This window comes from Alligator mississippiensis, chromosome 2 (assembly GCF_030867095.1).
Source record: "Alligator mississippiensis isolate rAllMis1 chromosome 2, rAllMis1, whole genome shotgun sequence".
In the NCBI taxonomy this organism is placed as follows: domain Eukaryota; kingdom Metazoa; phylum Chordata; order Crocodylia; family Alligatoridae; genus Alligator; species Alligator mississippiensis.
Genome location: NC_081825.1, coordinates 272,891,146 through 272,913,685, shown reverse-complemented (window position 1 = coordinate 272,913,685; position 22,540 = coordinate 272,891,146). Strand labels below are relative to the sequence as shown.

Here is a 22,540-nt window from a genome sequence, read left to right as displayed (position 1 = left end):
ATATACAACACTTCTTGAAGCCTTTAATAATGGATTCTGAATATGTCTTGCCCTAAGAAGCCATAATCCATTGGCAAAACAGTGCTATTGTTGGCTTCTTAATCTTCCCACCAGGTATAAGCGCATGGTTCCCTGTCAAGAGCCAGTCTTAGTACTGACACCACAAATGATCCTTAAAGGAGTTATTCACTGTGACATCCAGTACTTGGAATTGAATTTTTGCTTTTACATCTGGTATTAAATGACCTCTGAATGAATCTAACACTAGTATTCCTCTTTTTTTTTTAGCAGTGCCCCAGGTCTCCATTTCACAATATCTGATGAGTCATTCATCAGTTTACCTGACATTTATCCTTGTTCCTGGTACCTAACCACTATTCCTGGTGGCACCTTTACTTTCGGCAGAGTTTTGCTTTTCAGAATTGCACAATTTTCTCCCATCTGCCAATCCTGCTAACATCACTGTAATTTGTAACTTTTAATTTCCTGGATTACTCCTAATTATGGATTTTGCACATTTTGGCATGTCAAAATAGACTGGAGTCTCATTGGCATTATCTGTCTGGCCCAGTACCACTACTTCTTTTTTCTACATGGTCTGTCATGGGGTTTCCCTGACACTGATGACTTGCCAGCTTGTGACGAGTTGCCCTGGCACCCACTGTTGGGGCCACAGTTCAGAGTAACTCAGCACATGCTGGCCAGAAACCCCACATGTTGTGGGGATTGTGCCTGGTTGGTGCCTTCTGGGTCATATCAAGCCCTTCCTACCTCCTTAAGACAGTTTAGTAATTTCTCATGATCAGCTATGTAGAAAGATCCAAAGGCCTATCCATTGACAGCAGAGAATCATTTAGGAAAGCCATTAATCCATTTTCTATCTCTACTAAATCTAGATTATTTTCTGGGTGTATCTACATGTGTATTAATGCATTTTAGTTAATGCACATTAAATATAGTACCTTCATTGTGAGCTACTAGAAAAATGTTCATTAGCCTGTCTTAATGCGCATTAACTAAAGAGCATGGGGCATTTTTACACATGCAAGCACCGCAGCACTAGGTCCTGCAATGCTTGCAGTTGTACAAGTGGTGAAGTGCATGTCAGCACTGAGAAAATGGCAGCGGTGCACTTTTGAACTAAAACACATCAGACATGCTTTAGTTCAAAAGAGCACTGCCGCCATTTTCTGTGTGCTGATGCACATTTCGCTGCTTATACAACTGCACGTGGTGCACCACAGTTCACCACAGCTTACGTGTGGAGCAGACTCGATTAATTGAGTCTACTCTGAAGCAGCGGATCTCTGGCGCATCGTGGGACAGAAAACTATGTATAAATGCTCATGGTTTTTAAGTGACACTTAATGCGCATTAACTGATCAGCCCTGATCTGAGCGGGGGTGGGGGAGGGAAAAGGAGGATGCAGGCAGGGAGCAGCCCAATCCTAATCTTGATGTATGGTGGGAAATGGGTTAATCCTGATCTGGATGCATGGGAAGGCCATGGGCAGCCTGGCCTGATCCAGGGGCAGGGCAAAGGATGGGGATAGGAAGTAGCCTGGTCCAGGTGGGCAGGGGGTAGGCCCAGTCCTGATATTGCTGCACAGCAATGACCCAGGCAGGGCTGGATCCAGCCATGTGGAGCTTCTACCACTACCCACTACCACATTTCCCAATCCGTGGGGATCCCCTCAGGCTAGATGGCATGGCTTCATGGGTCGGATTTGGCCCACAGGCTGGGGGTTGAGCATAGCACCCCTGTGCTAGAACATTTGCTGCACTTATGACCCAGCAAGACGTACAGCACTGTTGAAACACCAATACTACTCGTTCAATACATTAATTTTACTTGAAAGTTCCCTGTTCAACTGCTGACCAGACCTGATTCTACATGGTTTGCAAAACTAAAAAATGCATGTTGAGGTAGTAAGAAAGAATAATAATTAGGTATGCATTGTGGGAGTAACCTGTGAACTGACTAATAAATAGGATTGTTGTTACATTATCAGCCTGGACAGGACTTGACCCAGTTAACTCATGGTGAAATTTGATATCCTAATATCTTTAAACCAGGGCTGTCCCACTCATTTGGGATCCTGATCATGGGTTTCTTTGTAGGCTGCATGACCTACCTCCACTGGTAGGGTGCACAGCAGTGCTGTTAATTCCCCATGCTGACCATACCACCACCACTTGCCCCACCACTGAAAGACGTGCCCAATGCAGATACTGACCTGCAAACTTGGCAGTGGGATGTCTAGCACTCATGTGCATGTGTAGATGAAACAGGGGCTCTAAATTGAAGTGGTGGGTTTTAAAAAACACCGCTTCAGTTTAGGGAGGATTAAACCCCTGTGTTGTGTGCACACACCCTGCACTTACCTGCCTCTCTGGCGGGGAGGGGAGGACGAGCTGCCAGAGGGCAGAGAGGTCCTTGGGCTTTGGGGAGGGTGGGGGAGGGGCACTGGTACTTCCCTCCGTGGCAGTGGCAGGACCCCACAGGTGGCAGCTGCCTGCAGGCACCCAGCTCGGCCAGTCCCGGGGGGCACCACAGCCATGGAGGGAAGCACCAGGCCCCTACGCAGCTTAGGCAGGCAGGCTCCAGGGAGGGAAAATAAAAGATTAGGCTCATTACTTTTCTTGGACGGAGCCTGCTTCTTGCAGAGCCTTGGAGCTGCACAGAGCCCAGTGCTTTGCTCCGTGGCTGTAGGGGAAGCAAACTAAAACTCCTTTAAAGAGTTTTAGTTTGCTGCACCCCAAGTCATTTAAGGTGCATTACGCTGTCGAATTTCCAACAGCAACTGGAATTAATGCGCAATACGCCGTCGAGGCATGCAAACACTGAAACCATTAAAGTGGTGCAAAAGCATTTAGCCCGCTTTGAAGTGTCATGCACACATGCCTCTTGTTTCGTCTGCACACAATCCATGGGGTTAATGTGACTGCCACTCTTCCCATTGTCAGCAAAAGGCATCCCCAACAGGAATCTCAACCCAGAAATTCTGCAGACCAGATACTTTCTCTTAAATTGCCTTTCTTCATTGGCTATCATGTCAGCATGTTAACAAAGTGATTTTCAACCTTTTTTCATTTGCAGGCACCTAAAAATATTGAATGGAGGTGTAGACCTCTTTGAATTGTAACTGGGTATTCACATACTTTTGACTGGTCAGTCATCTTTTGCAGACCACTTAGACATAGTCTGTGGACCCCCAGGGGTCCACAGACCACAGGTTGTAAACCACTGGTCTAAGGCATGTGAGAGTAATTTATTGCCTGTCAGAACATGGGCTGCCAGTTTTCATCCTCCCACACAAGTAGCCACAACTGCAACTTTTTGTATCTCAGATGCAAAGACTTGTCCGTGCTTAGAGAAAGGACTGTAAACTGAACTGGATAAAATGTGGGGGTGGATAGTAAGAAAGTATCGATGTATTTCAGATTAATCATGAAAATCTTATTTCCTTAAGCATAAAATATACTGTTTGTATGATCCTCTCCTAAGTTCATATTTAGTATTTAAGTGATCACTACTTTAAAAAAATCATTTAACAGAGTGGAAAGCACTCAACACTATTTTAGGGTAAGTACGTTTATATGTCGATAACACAATGATCTGACAATTTAAATGCCTCCTTGAGACCTTACTCTTTCAAACTCGAACTTTTAACTGCTTGTAATCCAATAACACAAGTTCTATTTTAGCTAACAAAAATACAATAATCCTTATGATTCTTCTGTGTTTACTTAGTTTCAGACTGGCTTTTCTTAACACTTATATCCTTAAGGAAGTTAAATTAATGTATGTATTACTAACAAAACTGCTGTGGAGCCCTGCAGGAATCCCATCAACAAAGAAGCAAGCCCTAGAAATAGAAAACTGCTAGTTAATCAGAAGAGAAGGCAGCTTACTGGAGAAGCTGTCATCCTTGAATCTGCAATTGGTGGGTCATTTCATCCCCAGCGGGGTCTCCTTGCATGGACTGTAATTTTTACTCTTACTGTTCAATCAGTATGACAGCTTTGGTTCTAATGCTATGGAAGTCTTGACTCTGGTTGGAATTATTCCTCTGATAGGATCAAAAATTAAATAGAATGAAAAAAAGCTTTTAAAATTTAAATCTTTGGCTGGCATCCAGAATTTTACTCTTCATGTACCTGGTGAGGTTATATACATAAGGGTCAATTCCCTAGTCCATTGCAGTTGCTATACTCTTTCTGAATAATAACTGTCAGTTAGTGTGTTTATCATTTAAATGTGTCCAAACACTTCTGGTATGAGACTTAAGCTATCAACTTGAATTGTAAACACCTGAGCCTATATATACCTTCAGTATGGTTTTTGCTATGCTAAAATTATAAATTGTAGTTTCACTCTGGAATTTTATATGGCATGATAAAAAGAAATATTTTTTAAAACGCTATATTCCACAAAGAGGCATTTTATTTAGATTCTTTGCATATGAAAATAGTAGTTGGGCTTTTTTAACCCAGTTTAAATTCCTGTGATTTTACTTTCACATAAGGATAGTCTATTGGAGCAGTTATTCATTCATGAGACTTGTGATCAGGGTATAATGGATATTTTTAACAGATATGAATGGACACGTTGTCTTGTATTATTGTTAGTATTTTCTTAAGCTTGCAGTGGAGTAGTTTTTAGAAGGATAAGTCATAGAATCATATAATCATGGAAGATTAGGATTGGAAGGGACCTCAGGAGGTCATCTAGTCCAACTGCCTGCTCATAACAGGACCATCCCCAACTAGATCATCCTAGCCAAAACTTTGTCTAGCCAGGTCTTAAAAACCTCCAAGGATGGAGATTCCACCACCTGTCTAGGTAGCTTATTCCAGTGTTTTACTACCCTCCTAGTGAGAAATTCTACCTTCCTAGTAAGAAACTTTTTTTTTTTTTTTTAAGGAGAAAATTATTCCTCTCGGTACTATATTTCAAAATGGCATATAACAAAACGTAAAAATTAAGAAATATGAAAAATAGAAATCCAAATGAACGTTCTGTTGATTTTAAAGAAATAATGAATTTTGCTAACACAGCATTCACCACAGTGAACACTAATCAATGTGTAATTCAGTGAGAAGGAACCTTGAAACTTTGATTTTCATTCACTGCTTCTCTCATGTTTTATTTCTCCTCATAAGTTTGATTTATATGGTATATCTGCCATTTTCTCACAAGAGATTTATCTATGCAATGAAAATTTCCTTCTTCAAAGGAATACAGCACATGCCTTCAATTTTATGCAGCTAAATACTCACCAGGGATCCTGGTTTTCCCTGATTTAAAAAAAAAAAATTACAAATTCTGATTTAAAAAAAAAATTGCAAATTCTCTGATTAAAAAAAAAAAATTGCAAATTCTCTTATAAAACCCCCCAAATCTGTGATTAAAATGAAAGGTCACTATATATATAGGTATCAGTTGAACACAATGCTTTCTTGATATGTTTACAATATGAAATCAGTTTGGAAACCTACCAGTGCCTTGATCGCTATAATAAAACACATTCTAAATACCTGTAAATCTTGGTATTTGATTTTGGGTTTTTTATCGTGGAAAATCAGAGCTCCCTGTGTTCCCTTAGCTCACAGAATGCAGGTCCAGGCCCCTTACTCTCAAGCCACAGCTCCTCAACCCTGCTGGCACCCCTCAATCCTCTCCACAGCCCTCCCCAACCCTGCTGGTGCCCCTCCCTCCCCCCCCCACAATCCTCCCAGTCCCCCACCATTCACCCCCCACCCACAGCCCTCTGCCCCCCAGGCCTACTGGAGGGGGGCCCCCAGCTGACAGGGCTGTGGGGCAGGGACCCAGATCCCCCACACCCAAGTCCCAGCTGCTCCCCATAGGTGGCGGGAGTTGCTGCAATGGAGCAGAACTTGGCCCCCCGCCCTGCTGCCTGCCTGCTGGGGGCTCGTGCAGTGGGGTGGGGCCAACTCCCCGCTGCTGCACACACTCCCAGGGAGCAGGGTGGACCCACAAATCTGTGCAGGGGGCAGGTGTGGGTTCAGGATTCCTGCCATGCTGCCTTCCCCCGGGGCTTCCACAGCCCAGTGGGTGTGACCCAATGCTGCAGAGGCCCTTCAGCCTGCCCACCCCCCCCCCGATCTGGGGGGCATGGGTCCTCCCACCCTCGTGGGAGTGCACTTAGTGGTGGGGAGCCAGTCCCATCCCCCGCCCCCTCGATGAGCCATCTGTAGCCCCATCCCACTCCGGGGCCCTGCAGCAGCATATTCCAGCCCTAGGCCCCAAGTCCCCTTCACTGCCTGGCTGGGCAGCATCCCCAGCCCCAAACTCACTCACTCCCAATGGGGGCCTCAATTTCCCTGCCCCCCCCCCGACTTACCTGCAGTAGCTGTTCTCCATGCTGCCTAGCAGCCATGTACACATACGTGCACTTGGTGCCCCCTGCCAGATCACCCCCCCCCCCCCCCAGCGCCTTGCAGGCTGGAACTCTTCCATCCTGCAGAGAGCTCTTTGTAAAAGTGCAAAATTTCCAGGTTTCTCTGTTAAAATAAGAAATCCACATTTCACTTGGGTAAATGGGGAAAACTGGGTTTTTTTCTCCATTTTTCTGTGCGAAGCAGAAAACCTGGGTCCCCAATAATCACAAAGCATATCTACCATAATAGACATATCCAAGCTAACTTGAAACTAAGTGGTGCAAGTATCAGTAGCAATCTAACCATAGCAGCACATAGTCCATCATGAGCAAAATTGTCCTGCTTCTCAACTGCTTGCAAAGATTGTGACTAGAGCTTAGACACACCCTTTCTTTTAGATATGAATGATCACTCAGCTTTCCAAGTCACCACTTAACTCAGCCACTGAATTAACTGGAAAAAACCCATGAGTTAAGGAACACCATCAAAAACATTTGACCAATACCTTTGCACTTTTGGATGGGTATAATGAATAATTTTGACTTGATCTCCAAATAAAAAACAGTGTGTTTTCAGACTTAGTGTTCATTTTTCAGGTAACAATTACATGTAGTTTCTTTGCAACACAAAAAGAGAAAACTGTTGTTCTGTAGACCAAATACTGCACTCACACACTTCAATGGGATGCCTGAGCAAGATGTTCAGGATTTGGCTATATATAGAATATTTTGACAGAAGGAAAGAAAATATAGTGTCTCATTAGTACAACTGAATAATATTTATAGAATAAACTAAAAATATGTGTTCAGCATATGGATAACTTTTAATAGGAACTCTATTTCAGTGAACTAACAGGAAATTTTAAGAGTTAATTTAAGAGCTAATTTATGTTAAACGTTACTCTTGCAGATTATTCAGTTAGACTTATTGAGATTTACAGTTTTTAAAAAACCCTTTTGAAAGAAAAGTACCATTTCTCTAATCCAGTTCCTTAAGAAAATATCCTCAGGTGCCTTCAGGAGTCTTCATTTACCTAATTTAATAAGGGGGCAATTTATATTCCACAGTCAGTAACTTGTGATGAATATTAGTAATTTACAAGTTTACCTTGGCTATCATGAAATATCTACATGTATTTTACTACAGAAAATTAAATGAATAGGGTCTTCTGAGATAATGCAGTTATTTTAGATCAATACACTATAGTTTTTTTTTTTCTTAAAAAGGTATTTTCTTTGCTTCAAATATATGAAAATGAATATTTAACCCATTGAAATTATAATCTTTCTTAAAATTACTGTTTCTAATAACTACCTAACTTGCTTGTTAACTGCCATCTCTAATCTCTACCAAAATATTTTTTGGAAAGTAATTCTTGATTCAATAGACTCTTTCAGTGGTTTTCAAAATGTTGAATGTGCACTACACAGAGCTTAGACTAAATTTCTGAAAAACCAGCTACCAAAGACATGAATGATAGAAGGTATGCATCTAACCACCTAATTGCACTGAGAACTGCTGTTGCTATTTAAATTAAATCTACGCCCTGCTGATTTAAATGTTAAGACTCTCACAGATTTCAGCAGACCAGATTTTAAATGCTCAATTCTAAAATGTATATCCTGAATTTTAAAATGTATATCCATTAAACATTACATTTTAAAATGTATATCTATTTCCCATATTATAAGATATGTTTCCCATATTTTAAATGTGATCTATAGTCCTTATTCCGAGACCTTGTATTCACATTAGGTTCAAAATGATCCAGATCAGCTTGTGTAAGTGATCTGTCATGATACTTATTATTTTGTCAATTATTTGTTTTATCTGCAATATTTTACCAACAGTGATTTTATATTTTCTTCCAAATATATTAAACACATTGGGCCTGGAATCAGTCATGCACTGCCCACAAAATTTCCCCTTCAGCATGCTAGATCTAACAGTTAACCAATCTTTATTCCATTAAATATCTACTAGATTGACTTTTGTATACTGCTAATATTTTTTAAATTGGAATGTCATGCAGGACTAAGTCATTTGCTTTACACAAGTCATTGTGTTAACCAAACTTGTAAGCCATTAAAAAAATGATATCAGGTTTGACAGGACCTATTTTCTCTAAAACCATGTTGACTGATTTCAGTTACACTACTGTTATTTAATACTGTATCTTCTCATATACCTCACTCCTCTTGTTTTAGGAGGCAAAATATTGCGGGGGAAGAGAGATTTTTTCTAGTGTATGGCCTAACGCTGGCTCTTTTGTAGCGAGGTTGTGATGTAAAGTTGCTGCTGCTGCTTCCCAGCCAGCAAGCAGTAGGGGCAGAGTCCAGTGTTAACCCTTTCACAATTTGGCAGTGGTTTCTGGGTGCTTAGCCAAAAGCTACTGCCAGTTCAGTAAGGGTAGAACTGAACTTTACCCTGCTACTTCATGGTTGAGAGAAGAGCAGCAGCCTTTTTGCAACACAGCTTCTCCATGCTTCTACTCCATGCTTCTCTTCCAGCAAAGAACATCAGCTCCACCCTCCTCCCCACCCTTTTAAGACACAACCACTCAATTTGGAAGGACTGATTTGGGGGGAAAAGGTACATGTGCTATATTAGTGAATGTGGTAGTTTACTTGTTAACATCATTGAGATAAATTGGAATAAGTTTGCACCCTTCAGTGCAAACTGGAATATGATCAGACTAAGACACTGTTCTGTAAATTTACATTTGGCAGTTTCTTTTTAAGTATGTGGAAAAGTTATAAATGTATAGTATGAAACTACAAATCAAATTATGCAAAGCCTTTGAAACCACCAAATGATTATGACAGTTAACCATCAAGTACAAGTTTAGTACTGTTTAATATTGGCTGTAAGAGTGTTAAGAATGATTGTTGTATGTACCAACCTCTCTCTTCCAGCTCACCTAGATCCTAGGTATAGACAGATACAGTATAACCACAGTATGGGTACCAAATTATACCGGAGCTGTTACAGTACATCTTTTACTTCCTCATGATTTGGTAAGGAAAGAAGTGTAGCAAGCTGCTCCAACTTTCACCTGTTTCATTCAGGGTCAAAGTTAGGGCAGTTTAACTAACTTGTAACATCATACGGTCATGCAGACATAACAGTGGACATGTCTACATGGGATGGTAACTGCTCAGTAGTATGACTAAAAAGGCGTTCACTGGCGCTACTGCACAGTGTAACTCTGGTATTGCAGTTATTTAGTATTTGATTATATAAGTACTAAATACATGCACAGTAACTACTGCACAGTAGCGTCTTGTGTAGACGTGCCCGGTTAAACCATAACAGCTACCACATTTAGCCAAGTCTCAGCTTCCCTTCCTCTTTTTAAGTGGTTAAAATGTACGTTCATCCATATCTCCTGTTTTGGTTTATTTGAAGTATTATGTAAAAACAAGAGTGGACCTTTTGTTAGTTAACATTCTCTTTCTCTTCTAGTAAAAACTGCCAGCGATTATCTATCTATCTATCTATCTATAGGGATAATTAGAGAAGTTTAATTAGATAGACACTTGCAATACAGTAAGGATAATGGTGGATCAGCAGCATATTATGTCACAAAAATATGAGGCAATGGGGACTACTGAGTAGACCACAGGACTGAAAGGGTGGAGACTGGATTCTGTTTCCAGGTCTTTTCACCAATTCTGAGCAATCTCACCTTTCTGTAATTCAGCTTTCTCTTTTGTTAAATGAGAATAATTATATTTGTCTTTTTCAAAAGTTCTTTTTGAAATTCAAAGATTCAAAATCATTTTTGAGATCCTTGTATGAAATGTACTATGGAATGCAAAGGCTTTTGGTCTGGGTTTGTTTGGAGGTTTTTTTGTTTTATTTTTAAATTGGTATGGATTTCTAGTGGGATTACACTTGGACTATTGAGTTTTTCTAGAAGATTATTGGGAAGTTTTTATAATACAGAATATAATTTCTGTTTAATGTAATACCTTTTATGAGTTAGATAATGAATATCTTTCCTCTTGCAGGGAAGTTGATCAAGATTCTGATGGTCATATCAGCTTCAAAGAGTTTGAATCTGCAATGAACTATGGACAAGATGAAGTATCACCTCTGCACTTTGCCTAGTGTATTTTCTGGTGAAAAGACAAAGCAAAAACTTCAGATCTCAAGACAGTTAAAAGAATTAGTGGAACTTCATTTGTTCCATGAGCATTTTAAGAAATCTGACTATAAATGGCAACTTTGAAGAACAGCCTTTAAGCTCTTCTTTTGACAACTGGGATGTATTACTGTAATTTACATAAATGCATGTGTGTGGAATATTTACATTATTTGGAATCTAACTTGTTCCTCAACTTACCCTCCTTGGCAACTTGAATTATGTACCTTTGCTTTTTGGATCTATAGATGAAAAGACAAAGGTTTTTGTTTCAAGTCACTTTGATTTCTTGGCTTTTTCAACAGTATTTCACGAATGGACCCAAATGTCTTATACTCCTTTATAAAGATTTTGCCTAAGACTAACTAGTAAAAACTACAGCTGATAAAACCAGTTCTTTTTAAACCCAGGTTCGACTCCTCCCACTGCTCCTGCTGTCTGGGTCTGGGTTATTCCTCCCTCCTCCAGCTTCTATTTCCTGCCCCTACCCCTGGGGTAGGACAGGGAAGTCCACAGGGGATTTGGGAGCCTGGAACCCACACAGAGGTCAAGGGGAAGCCTGTGCTGCCCACACAGCATGCAGCCCAACAGGGGCCACAGCCTGCATGAGGTGCAGCTCCTAGTCACTCAGAAGTTGGACAATTCTATTTTAAATGGTCAGTTTACATGTTTTGCATATAAGCACATTGCCTTTTTAATATAATATCACACATTGTTTTTATGTGCAAGATTGTTCATTGGTCAGTTACATGTGATTACATTCCAAAGCATCACAGTTTAAAAATAGGAATTGAAAATATTTTATTTAATAATCATAAAAAAAAATGCTTAAACATTTTTTCAAATTGAATCAATTCTTTTTGAGATTAAAAAGTTTCTAAAATGTGTCCATAAGGCCTGAATATGGCTTGCCAAAAAAGTTACTTATCTAAATCTTCAGTTGATTTCAGTGAACACTTTGGCAAGATAGGTGCATTTCCTAAAACATGATGAGCTAAAATATAAGATAAAGTATGGCCTGGCTTCCACAGGCATGTGCTCATACACATTCTGCAAGCCAGTAGATATGGAGGCACATTTTATGAGATTCCCACTTCTTTTAACTTTAGACATGTCCATCCAAGCTACACAAGGGCTGTCATAAATCCTTTGCATCTTATTTTTTATATGACCACTTAGCTTCCACTATTTTCATGTTACCTTCCTTACAGATATTAGAAAATTTGATTCTGGATGTAGCTAAATTATGAAGTTTATTTTGTTGCCCCAATCTCTGCCTACGTGTCAGCTTTTAGATAGTTAACTATTTGAAGCTCAGACTTCTCTTCCTGAGTGTTAGGAAAGTACCTAGCACACAGTGGGTGCATCTAGACAAGATGCTTTACAAGGAGATTAGAGCTAGTTACTGCGTAGTAAATTTCACCATCTACACATGCAGACACTTACTGTGCAGTAATTTGCTCTAATCCTGAGTAAATACGCTACCTGTAAATGCAAGTAGCAAATTTATTTGGGAGTAATTACTGCGCAGTATGGCACATGTAGACAGCCAACTGGGAGCAAATGTGCTCCCGGTCAGCTGGGCAGCAGGGGGCAGGAAATTGCTTTCTGCCCCCAGGGAGCTGCCTGCTGCTGGGGTTGGCTTTGCCACCAGATTTCAAGCGGAGACAAGGTCTGCCTGCCCTGGCAACAGGGAGCTCCCAGCCCCTGCTCCACAACCGTGAAACAGGGACTGAGAGATTCTTATCTCCAGGCCTCAGGTCCATGACCTTGGAGCCCAGCTTGGGCGATAAGAATCTCCCAGCAGACAGCTTCCAGAGGTAGGGAGCCATGTCCCAGGCCCTGCCAAGAGACAGCTGCCGCCTGGCCCCATGCTCCCTGCCAGCCCCTAGTATAGCACCCAGGGAGTGCCAGGGCCTGTGAGGGTGGGAGCAGACTGCTGCCATGAGCAACAAATTTGCTCCTGCTTCCCTACATGTATAGATGCCTGCCCGTGTAGAGTAATGCTTCTAAATTACTCTAGAGTAAACCCACCCCAGAGCATCTGCATGTACAGAGGTGCCCAGAGGTACTATTGTAAATAAGGATAAGATTCAACTGCAAGATGAGAGTAGATGCCAGTTCCACTCTGGGATAGGAGACAGGTCTCCAGATGTTTCATAGCTTAAGGTTAGAGGAAAGACGACTTTTCATTTATAACATTTGCAGGAAGCACAGAGATGACTAGGGCTTGGCTTAATGTATATACATCATTCATTTCTGACAGTGCTTTGTCTGAGTATATGCAAATAGATATTTTATATACAGTAACCAAACATGTCTTTGTGTGATTCATGCAATCCATTAACTAAAGAAGTTTCATCACTCAAATTACATTGTTTACCCACTCATAGTGAAAGAGAACTAGGGTTAAATTTGAAGGTCACATTAGCTTTTCCTCTACTATTTGAACTGTGCTTGTAATGTGATGGAATAACACATAGACAGATGGGTTTCTTCTGTTGTTGGGTTATTTTAGGTTTTTTTATATAGTATTACCAGTGACAAGCCACTTGAACAGAACTTTACATAGTATCTGGCACAAGAAGAAACTTCTTGTGGCAGCATTAGCAAAATAAAAAAAACCTAGAAAATGATGGCTTGGAGAACATAGAAGGTTTTATTTTTTAAGAACTCACCTGAAAATATTCATAAAATATCTCCAGAGATTGACTGGCTCATGGGAAAGATAATGAGATCTAGAACCTTTCAGTTTTAGTTCACTGTTTATAAGTCATCCCAGGCAGGTAGTGACCAGACATTGTTATCATAAGAACATTATTCAACAGCCTAATTAAAATGAAATGGGAGATTCCATTTCCAGTACATATGTAAATAAACCACCATTTTAGGTGCTAACTAACAATAATATTGACAGTCTCTACAGAGGTGCAAAAGGTTGACTCATCCTTTGTCAGTTAGACTTGGCTGGGATGGTTTAGTCAGGGATGATCCTGCCTTAAGCAGGCAGTTGGACTAGATGACCTCATGAAATCCCAGCCCTACTTTCCTATGATCTTCTCTCCAGGTCTTGACACATTAGCATGACAACACATGAATGTTTGTAGTGTCACTGTTTGTATGTACCTGGTTTGGGGATAGATTTTGGGTGCAGACAGAAGTGCAGCTCCCAGCTGTAACTCAGAGTGAGTTACAACATTACCCCAGACCTAACAGAAGTTCACTGTTGATTCCAGGGGAGGGGGAATGTAACTGTGGGCTGGGAGCCTGCAGCCAGGTTCCCATAGCAATAGCCAGGCTCTTTGCCAGTGCTCCCTGTTTTCAAAACGGGAAGGGGAAAAGGAAGTGGAGCAAGCTTGTTCTCAGGGCTCCCCAAACTGTGCTGGAGGGTGGGGTGGGGTGGGTGAATTGGAGTCCCCCCTCCCCCTTGGGGGCTCCAGTACACCCACCCCACCCTCTGGGGGGCCGAAAACCCCCCAGACTGAACTCCCTCGGCTCCCTTTCCCTCTTTCCATTCTGAAAACAAACACAGGCTGGGAGTTTTACAGACACAAGTTACAGAAGATGCTACATTTTGAAACATCTTTAGCTGATAACTCATGTAATGAGGGGCAGATTTTCACCCAATCGGACATTTTTTAAGCTGCTTGCAGCCATGCACTTGTGTTTGGTCACAGCTATAAACTGCTTTTTGTGGCCAGATCAGGTGAGAATTGTCATTTCCATCTGCACCTAATAATTCTTCATGATGGCTAGTCCCAATACCTTTTGTGAACACAAAGTATAAATAATAATAATAATTTTATATTAACTGGGGGCAATGTTTGATATTTAGGAAGTATTCCTCTGCAAAAAGTATTAATACTTAAGAAACTGTTGGCTCGGTTTAGCTCAATCTTGTAAGTCTGAATATTACTATGCATTTAAATATTTGGTGGCTTTTTTATTATGTAGGTGTTATACCATATCTGTTCGAGATTATAGTAGAGGCCAAGATCTTGATGCATTTTTGCCCATTAAGAAATGCCCAGGCATTGCAGAGAGAAGAAAGTTCTCAATTTCTTTTGGCACTGAAAAAGAGAAAGTACTGTCATAAGGAACTTTATTTGTGCAGACATCCTGTTCACAATCCTTTTATCAAAACTCATGGAAACACCATAAATATACATGAACTTGGATTTTAGGGGTAGGATTTCCCATAGAAGCTTGTAGCAAAAGTTTGATTTCCAGATTCATAGAACTTTACTCAATAATCCACAGCTGTGAATAGGCATTACCTTTGTAGTGCTGAACATACCCTTTTACCACTGCAAATAGTGAATATATAGGGTAACCATATGGGACAGTGATATCTGGGACACACTGCCCTCCTACATTCAAGTCAGTGGTGCTGTTGCAGGCAGAAGCGGGGATAGGGTGGTATGGTACAGCTCTAATATTACTATTCAAGCAGTTAACGGTGCCAATGGCCCATTACTGATCCATTGTTCTTTACTTCACAGGTGTTAACAGTCATCTCCCCTTTTTCAAGATCATTCCACTATTCAAGCTAAACTATTTTAGGGTGATTTTGCTGTCTACTAGGGCTTCCTGTTTCACAGCTCATGCTACACTGTCTCCCTGCCTCATGCCTGACACCCAGAACGCTTGTTTTAATTTTCACCGACTGGCTGGGACCAGCCTCCAAAATCCAGGACTGTCCCCACCACACTGGGATGTATGGTCTCCCTATGAATATACAGCCACTCAAGTGGTTTGTAGCAGAAAAAATGTGGCAAGACCACCATGAAATGTTACCTCTTTCCAAAAGCAGTTTCTTAGCAGCTCACTGATTTCTAATACCACAAGTAACACCTCTATGGTTACTAGGGGTGTGCAACCCAGGCCCTATTCGGTTCAGATTCAGCCCGAATGGGGGACAGTGATTTCGTTGATTTGGATCACTGTCCCTGATTTGATTCATCTGAATCTGAAGATTCAATGCTGATTCGGAGAATCAGCAATTTGGACATAGACACAGCTTTAAATGTTTTTTCTACATACCTCAAAGTACCAGGTGCAGCTCAGGAACACTGCAATGCTAAGGCAGCTGGAGCATCCCACAGGAGTGCAGGGGGGCCCCCTGCATGCTCGGCAGCAAATCCAGGTGTGGACCGGAAGTACTTCCAATCCACTGCTGGGTCGGCTGGGGAGCACACCGGGGGAGCAAGGCCGCACTCTCCTGGCTTGGCAATCGACAGCGGAGGGACCGCGGGTGCCCCCACAGACCCAGGAGGCACCAGTCGCCAAGCCAGGAGGCATGGGGTTGGTGAGGCCCAGTGCATTCCTGGGCAAACCCAGAAGTGGACCAGAAGTGCTTCTGGTCCACTTCTGGGTCTGCTGCTGAGTGTGCTGGGGAGCCCCCTGCACTGCTGTGGGATGTTCCATGTGCCCCAGCATCACAGTGTTCACAAGCCATATGTAGAAAAAACATTTCAAACTGTGTCTATGTCCGAATCACCAAATCTTTCCGAATCCAAATCGATTTGGAGGGTTCCAGTTGGATTCAGAGAGATTAAAGGGTCCTCTGATTTGATTTGGATTTGGAGATTCAGGCACCAAATCAGGCCAAATCTCCACCAAATCAAATCAGGGACTGAAGCTTTGCACAGCCCTAATGGTTACACATTGTGCTACTGGGCATGACTGTTCTCCAGCATCCCAGAAGGCTTTGTTTCCTCCCTCCCTCCCTGCCCTCAGCTTGAGAAAAACACTCCAGGACTGACACTGAGCTTCACTGCTCCAGGGAAGTATAGCATATAAGTCACCACACCCACATGCCACTCAGTGTAAAGGCACACCAAGCCCTCCCATGTGTCCCACACACTGGTTCAAGGTTGTACCACAACAGCTGGAAGCAACGATTATCGGGTGGTGTTAGAGGCCAGGACCCACAATGTCTGCCCAGCCCCTTCTGCCTCAGTACAAACTAGATGCAAAGAGAGGATCTTCTTACTACATGGGTCAAAGAACAAAACCAAGCCTATCTCCAGAGAAGCTACAGAAATCAGGCTGTCTGAGCACATCACCACAGAAATGACAACCTGGGACCACATCTGTGATTGGCTTTAGTGCAAGTCTAAAACAAAGGCCTTGAGGTCCTATTACATGAGGGCGGGATGCCATCCAGGCTTCTGTTGCCCCCAGGATCACTATGACATACTGTGAAGAGCTTTCATGCAGCCTCATGGGGTTTCATGAAGCCCCACTACACTGACAACAATGCTCGTTCCCTGTCAAAGCTGACAAGGACTCTGGTGGTGCCACTGAGTGGGAAGGGCAGGAGGTCTGCAGTTCCCAGGCTGCAACTGCCCTGGAGCATGTGCAAGGTTCAGGAAGTGCAGAGTTGATAACAGTGCAGGAACTAACCCTGCCCTGCCTCATGGCATGGACCCAGTTTCCTGCTGAACACTTTTCATTACTGGTGGAAGCAGAGAAAACTCCTAGGAAGCTGGTGGCTAAATGGCCAAAGACAGACTTCATCTGGTTTCACAGAGATGATCCAAGTCATAGTGCACTCTTGGCTGGTAAGAGGTTATGATAGTGGCTGGGAAACTTTCAGTGTTCGGTTTCCCCATTTTCAGGGGTCTGCACTGCAGTTCTTCTGCCAAATGCACATCATCCTGGTGTGCAAGTCCATTAACTTCATGGAGGAGTTGGGGAGTTAAGGCATGCAACCTCTCGCCTCCTTCACTGAGAGGATCACAGAGTTATCTAGCAGGGAAGAGTTGGAGCCCCTCATAGAGTCCCCCATGGAGCCCTATCTCCAGTCCCTTCTGTCATGACCCAAAGGTCTGATTTTGTGTGTGCTTCGGCACTAGAATTATCCCCGTGGGATTACAGCTTCATTGCACGGAGGAGTTTTGCTGCACAGAGAACCCGCGTGCAAAGGAGAGAGTTCCCGCCACTTTGCAGTTGTCTTTGCAGGGTGCATTTCCCTTTGCAGCACGGAAATGCACGGTGCAAAGAGTTCCCGCTCTTCAGATGCAAATTAGTGTCTCGCTATTGGCTAGTGCTAAATTATTCCCACGTGGTGGCTAGCGATTGGCCTGCTAGCCGTGTAAGAGGCTTGAGCAGTTTCCGCCCAAGCCGAAGAGGACTCCACATCCATCTAGTGGGGACTCTGGGTACACGTCAGGGTAATAGAAACCCTGTGTGTTATTCAGAGGAGTTTGGCGGCCTGATCCACCACCCACCTCTTCCCATCTTCGAGCGGTAACTTTCTATAGGACGTATCGAGTTTTGAGGCACGCTTGTCCTGGACATCCGGAGTTCTGTCTGCGTGGAGCCTAGCAAACTCCACATGATTGTTCGTGTTCTTTCTCTTTGTAACTGCAACTCAAGCAAGTTCTCAGCCTGCACCGCGACCATCTCAGTGTAAGTAAACAATCTTAAAATCAACCGTTACTTGTCTGTGCCTAATTCTAGCTCAGCGCCCGCCCTCTCCGACCCGGCGTGCCCGGGCTGCCGGCCAGAGCCCGCGTGCAGCGCAACAAAGGGCCCGGGTTCGCGCCTGGCCCGCACATAGCGACGAGGATGGGATCAGGAGAGAGCTCGCTAGAGTTAGAATTAGTGGAGAACTGCCCTTGGAAAAGTGGGAGACGCAGCGTAGCAAGTGTTGCGGAACTGGAGGCGCACATCGCGTACCACCAGGCGGGCGGAATGGGCAGGAGATGTATCCGTGGACACCTTTCGCTAAAGGGAGAAGAGGGAGCTCCCGAAGTCGGAGCCCTGGAAGGGAAAGAAGTGTATCTTCACCCTGCGGCGTTCGGGTGTATCATGGGTGACGAGCGGGTCCTGTACAGGCCCCTCGATCTTGTGTTCCTCGCCGAAGTCGACCCGGCGAGCGCAGTGAGCCCAACCCCCACCCGGGGGTGTGTCCGTTGTTCGCGGTGTGCCCGGGAGATGGGAGAGCCGATGCCGATCGGATGGCTCTCCCCTTGCATGGTGATACCTAGACTGAGGGGTCGCGATCGTCCATCCGAGCTCCACGAAAACCCGGAAACGGAGGACCGCGCCATAGATGAGAGAGTGGTCCTATGGTGCGACAAGGGGGGAGAATTGAATGCAACTTTTCAAACTATGACAGATCTAATGAATAAAACTTTAAGTTTGAAGACCCAGCTGCGTATGGCCGTTCGGGTGGTCGGAGAAGCGGCTGAGAGAGGGGATCTTAAAACGCCACAACCAGATGGCGCCGAGCAGAGAGAAGACCGTGTGGAGAAGCCGGAAAAGAGGGATGGAGCTTCGGAAGAACCCGCAAGGGTTCGGCCGGTGACTCCGCCCAGCGACGCAGCGTCGATTCTGCCGACCACGCCCCTCTGCTGACGGGAGGGGGAGTCAGGCGGAGGAGTGCATCCGCCCCTCCTGCCTGAAACAGCAACAACCCCCACTGTAACGATAACTACAGCTCAAACAGAGACAGCAACAACAACGACTTGCGAAGAAATTGATCAGCCTGCAGCATCAAGCAGCCCAGTCATCGATCCGCAGAGTGCAGTTCATGCTACCACCTATTACGCTCGCTCCAGAGCCGAACTGCAAAATTTGTGTAGAGAATCCAGGATCCGACCTGAGGAAACTCTGGCTGTGTGGTTGGGACGTCTGGTCGTGGAGCTTGGGTCCGACCTCCTGGACCAGGAAGAAGCAAGCTTCTTGGTGAGACAAGCTTCATGGAGTAGAGGACATGTCACTGACATCGACATGGTGGCGTTTAGCGTCCACTGGCCTATTCCAATTCCAGCGCTTGTGGCAGGAGTGATCGAACAGAAGGCCCACGTATGGCACAATGGACGACCAGAGCACACCGGTGCAGAACAGCTTGTACTGGCTATTATAGGAGTTTCGTACTGTGCCTGGAACCCAAGAGCATGTACGCTGGGACTGACACCGCTCCAGCAAATGCGACCATGGCCTCATCGTCACCTGCGAGACCCTGGAACCGTTCCAGTGACCCTCGACAGCATAGACAGTTGTCTTAAAGTCTCCGGGCAAAGAAACATCGTGGTTTTGCGAATTGTGCTTAACCCAATGGTCGATCATCCTGTGAGTAGTCTCCTTCATCAGTTGCCAAGACTGCGCGTCCTAATGGAGCCAAGACTGTCCAGTGATCGGGAATGTCAACGCCCGACTGAGGCTCAGAACACAAGACGCCACGAATCCGAACGTCCAGTATTACGCCAGAGAACGCAAGAGGAGCGATACATGTTTGGATTCCTCCTGCAGCGTTCTGGACTTAATAAGCGACAGCTTCGGATTTTGGGGGACGCGGGACAATGGCAGCTAGCCTACGAGTTAGGTTTTCATTACCTAGAAGAAGGCGACGACGACTCCTTGACGATTTCGTCAAGTTGCTGAGTCTGAAAAGAAAAAGAGCTGTCCAGTATAGAATCGTGTTTACATATTTGTATTTAATAGTGATGATAAGTTTAATCGACTGCATTATCGTGCGGTCTCGTGTGATTTTGTAAATAATAGTAAAATAACCATTTTAAGAAAGTTCTTTTATAGATCTGGGATTCGGAGTGCATGGTGGAGAGAGGCCCTGAGAGGGACAACATCACCGAAAGGAGCGAAGGCCTGACGCGCGATTCCACCATGACGCCCACTGAAGCCCTGATCGTCCAGTTTTTTGTTACGAATGTGATTATGTGTATATGTGTGTGTGCCGGTTATTATTTGATTCGATCCCTTAAGGACGAGCTTTTATTGTTAACTGATTTTGTTTTTGTTCGTTTAGTTCCACGAACTGTTGACAGAGCTACTAATAACCCGGATAATGGATTTAAAGTATAATTCTATTGTGCCTTCAGCAAGGGGGGATGTCATGACCCAAAGGTCTGATTTTGTGTGTGCTTCGGCACTAGAATTATCCCTGTGGGATTACAGCTTCATTGCACGGTGGAGTTTTGCTGCACAGAGAACCCGCGTGCAAAGGAGAGAGTTCCCGCCACTTTGCAGTTGTCTTTGCAGGGTGCATTTCCCTTTGCAGCACAGAAATGCACGGTGCAAAGAGTTCCCGCTCTTCGAATGCAAATTAGTGTCCCGCTATTGGCTAGTGCTAAATTATTCCCATGTGGCGGCTAGCGATTGGCCTGCTAGCCATATAAGAGGCTTGAGCAATTTCCGCCCAAGCTGAAGAGGACTCCACATCCATCTCGTGGGGACTCTGGGTACGCGTCAGGGTAATAGAAACCCTGTGTGTTATTCAGAGGAGTTTGGCGGCCTGATCCACCGCCCACCTCTTCCCATCTTCGAGTGGTAACTTTCTATAAGACATATCGATGAGTTTTGAGGCGCGCTTGTCCTGGACATCCGGAGTTCTGTCTGCGTGGAGCCTAGCAAACTCCACGTGATTGTTCGTGTTCTGACTGCGTGGAGCCTAGCAAACTCCACGTGATTGTTCATGTTCTTTCTGTTTGTAACCGCAACTCAAGCAAGTTTTAAGCCTGCACCACGACCATCTCGGTGTAAGTAAACAATCTTAAAATCAACCGTTACGTGTCTGTGCCTAATTCTAGCTCGGCGCCCACCCTCTCCGACCCGGCGTGCCCAGGCTGCCGGCCAGAGCCCGTGTGCAGCACAACAAAGGGCCCGGGTTCGTGCCTGGCCCGCACACCTTCCACCTGTCTCCCTGAGGGAGCATGATGCCACGATATGCCATGCTAAAGAAGTAAGTGCGCCCCTTGGGCAATGAGGTAGTACATCCTGTGGTCCATGGGTGTCACTGGTTGGTGGTGGGGCAAGGTACCTAAAGCCAACCATTCCTAGCTACCACTCACACCTGTGGCCCTCAAAACTACCTGTAGGCACCTGCACCCATTCATTTTATACCTTTCCAAGTGTGATTACACAAATGTTGTTAGTGTTGCCCTTTTAGCAACTTGTTTCTTTTTCCAAGGAAAACCCTTGTCCTGAGAATCCTTCCTTGCTCACCCAGGAACAACAACCCCCCCCCATCCCTCACACCAAGTACTTTAAGTTAACTGAAAGAGGCATGGAGATGTCATGCCAGGTCATGGGCACCTGGGTAGTAGCAACTGCAGCTCCAGCAGCAGTGTGGTGGGCTGAGTTGAAAACTGCCTGCTAGCAGGCCACAGCCTCAAACTTGGGACCTTGGCCTGACAGCATGGCTGCTCATTTTGGATGGTTTTAGCTTTTCTGGGTGAGGGCTTACGGGGTTGCTTATATGTCAAGCAGTATTCTTAATATATTGAATGCTGCCATTAACTACCTGATATAAACATTATCCGATTATTTTGGCAGAAAAGTTTTTCTTTTGCTCTCTGGGGCTTCTATCATTTGCTATAGAACTGGTAAAAATCTAGAGTGGGAGCCAGGATCAGGGCCAAAACTGGCAAGGGAGCCAGGGCTGGAGCAGGAGCTGGGAAAAGGGCAGATGCTAAAGCTGAAGTGGGTATCAGACACTCTGGGAGCAAATTGAGGATGGATCCAGAGCTGAATTTGGAGGCATCAGGGACAGAACTGGAGCCAGAGTCTGAGCCAGATTCAGGAGCTCTGGGAACTGAGCAAGCCCTGGAGCTAGAGCCCAAATCCAAGTGAGTATGAAGAACAGAACAGGAACTGGAGCTGGAACTGAACCGGGCAGAGGCAGCAAGAACGGAGCTGGAGCCAGAGTCAGAACAGGCCTCTGGTGCTTCAGGGACAAGGCTGGAATGGACTACAGGCTTCACCTCAACACTTTCAGGGTTATTGCCGATGGTCTGGTCCAGAGAGAGTCAAACAAGTTGTCTAGGAGGAGACTTAACCTCTCCAGCAAAGGACAAGTCCAATTCAGAGCAGAAAGGAGACTGATCATCACACCCACCTTCACCTTGACAGAGAGGTGGATCTGGGGGCATGGAGTAAACAGGCAGTAGCATTGGTGGAGACACCCCACAAACTTCCCAGGGCTGCCATCAAAGAGTTCACAGAGAGGTGCCTCTGGCTC

The 22,540-nt window shown here is 44.4% G+C and overlaps 1 protein-coding gene across 8 annotated transcripts in view; it reads left to right on the top strand.

Annotated features, from left to right (window-relative positions):
* The window catches only part of EFCAB11 (EF-hand calcium binding domain 11), a 150,457-nt gene extending 129,374 nt beyond the window's left edge, over positions 1-21,083 (top strand). For 5 of the 8 annotated variants that reach the window (XR_002088460.2, XR_009460245.1, XR_009460243.1 and 2 more), the window contains one exon: positions 10,418-10,548. Coding sequence is in view for 3 of the 8 variants with exons in the window: in XM_019481676.2 (XP_019337221.1) it covers positions 10,418-10,517 (100 nt within the window). In the remaining 5 variants the exon portion in view is untranslated. Of the gene's footprint in view, positions 1-8,914; positions 8,997-10,417 lie in introns of all 8 variants that reach the window. The other 3 variants (XM_019481676.2, XM_019481677.2, XM_059723169.1) reach the window with 2 other exon arrangements.
* Positions 21,084-22,540: the final 1,457 nt, after the last annotated feature.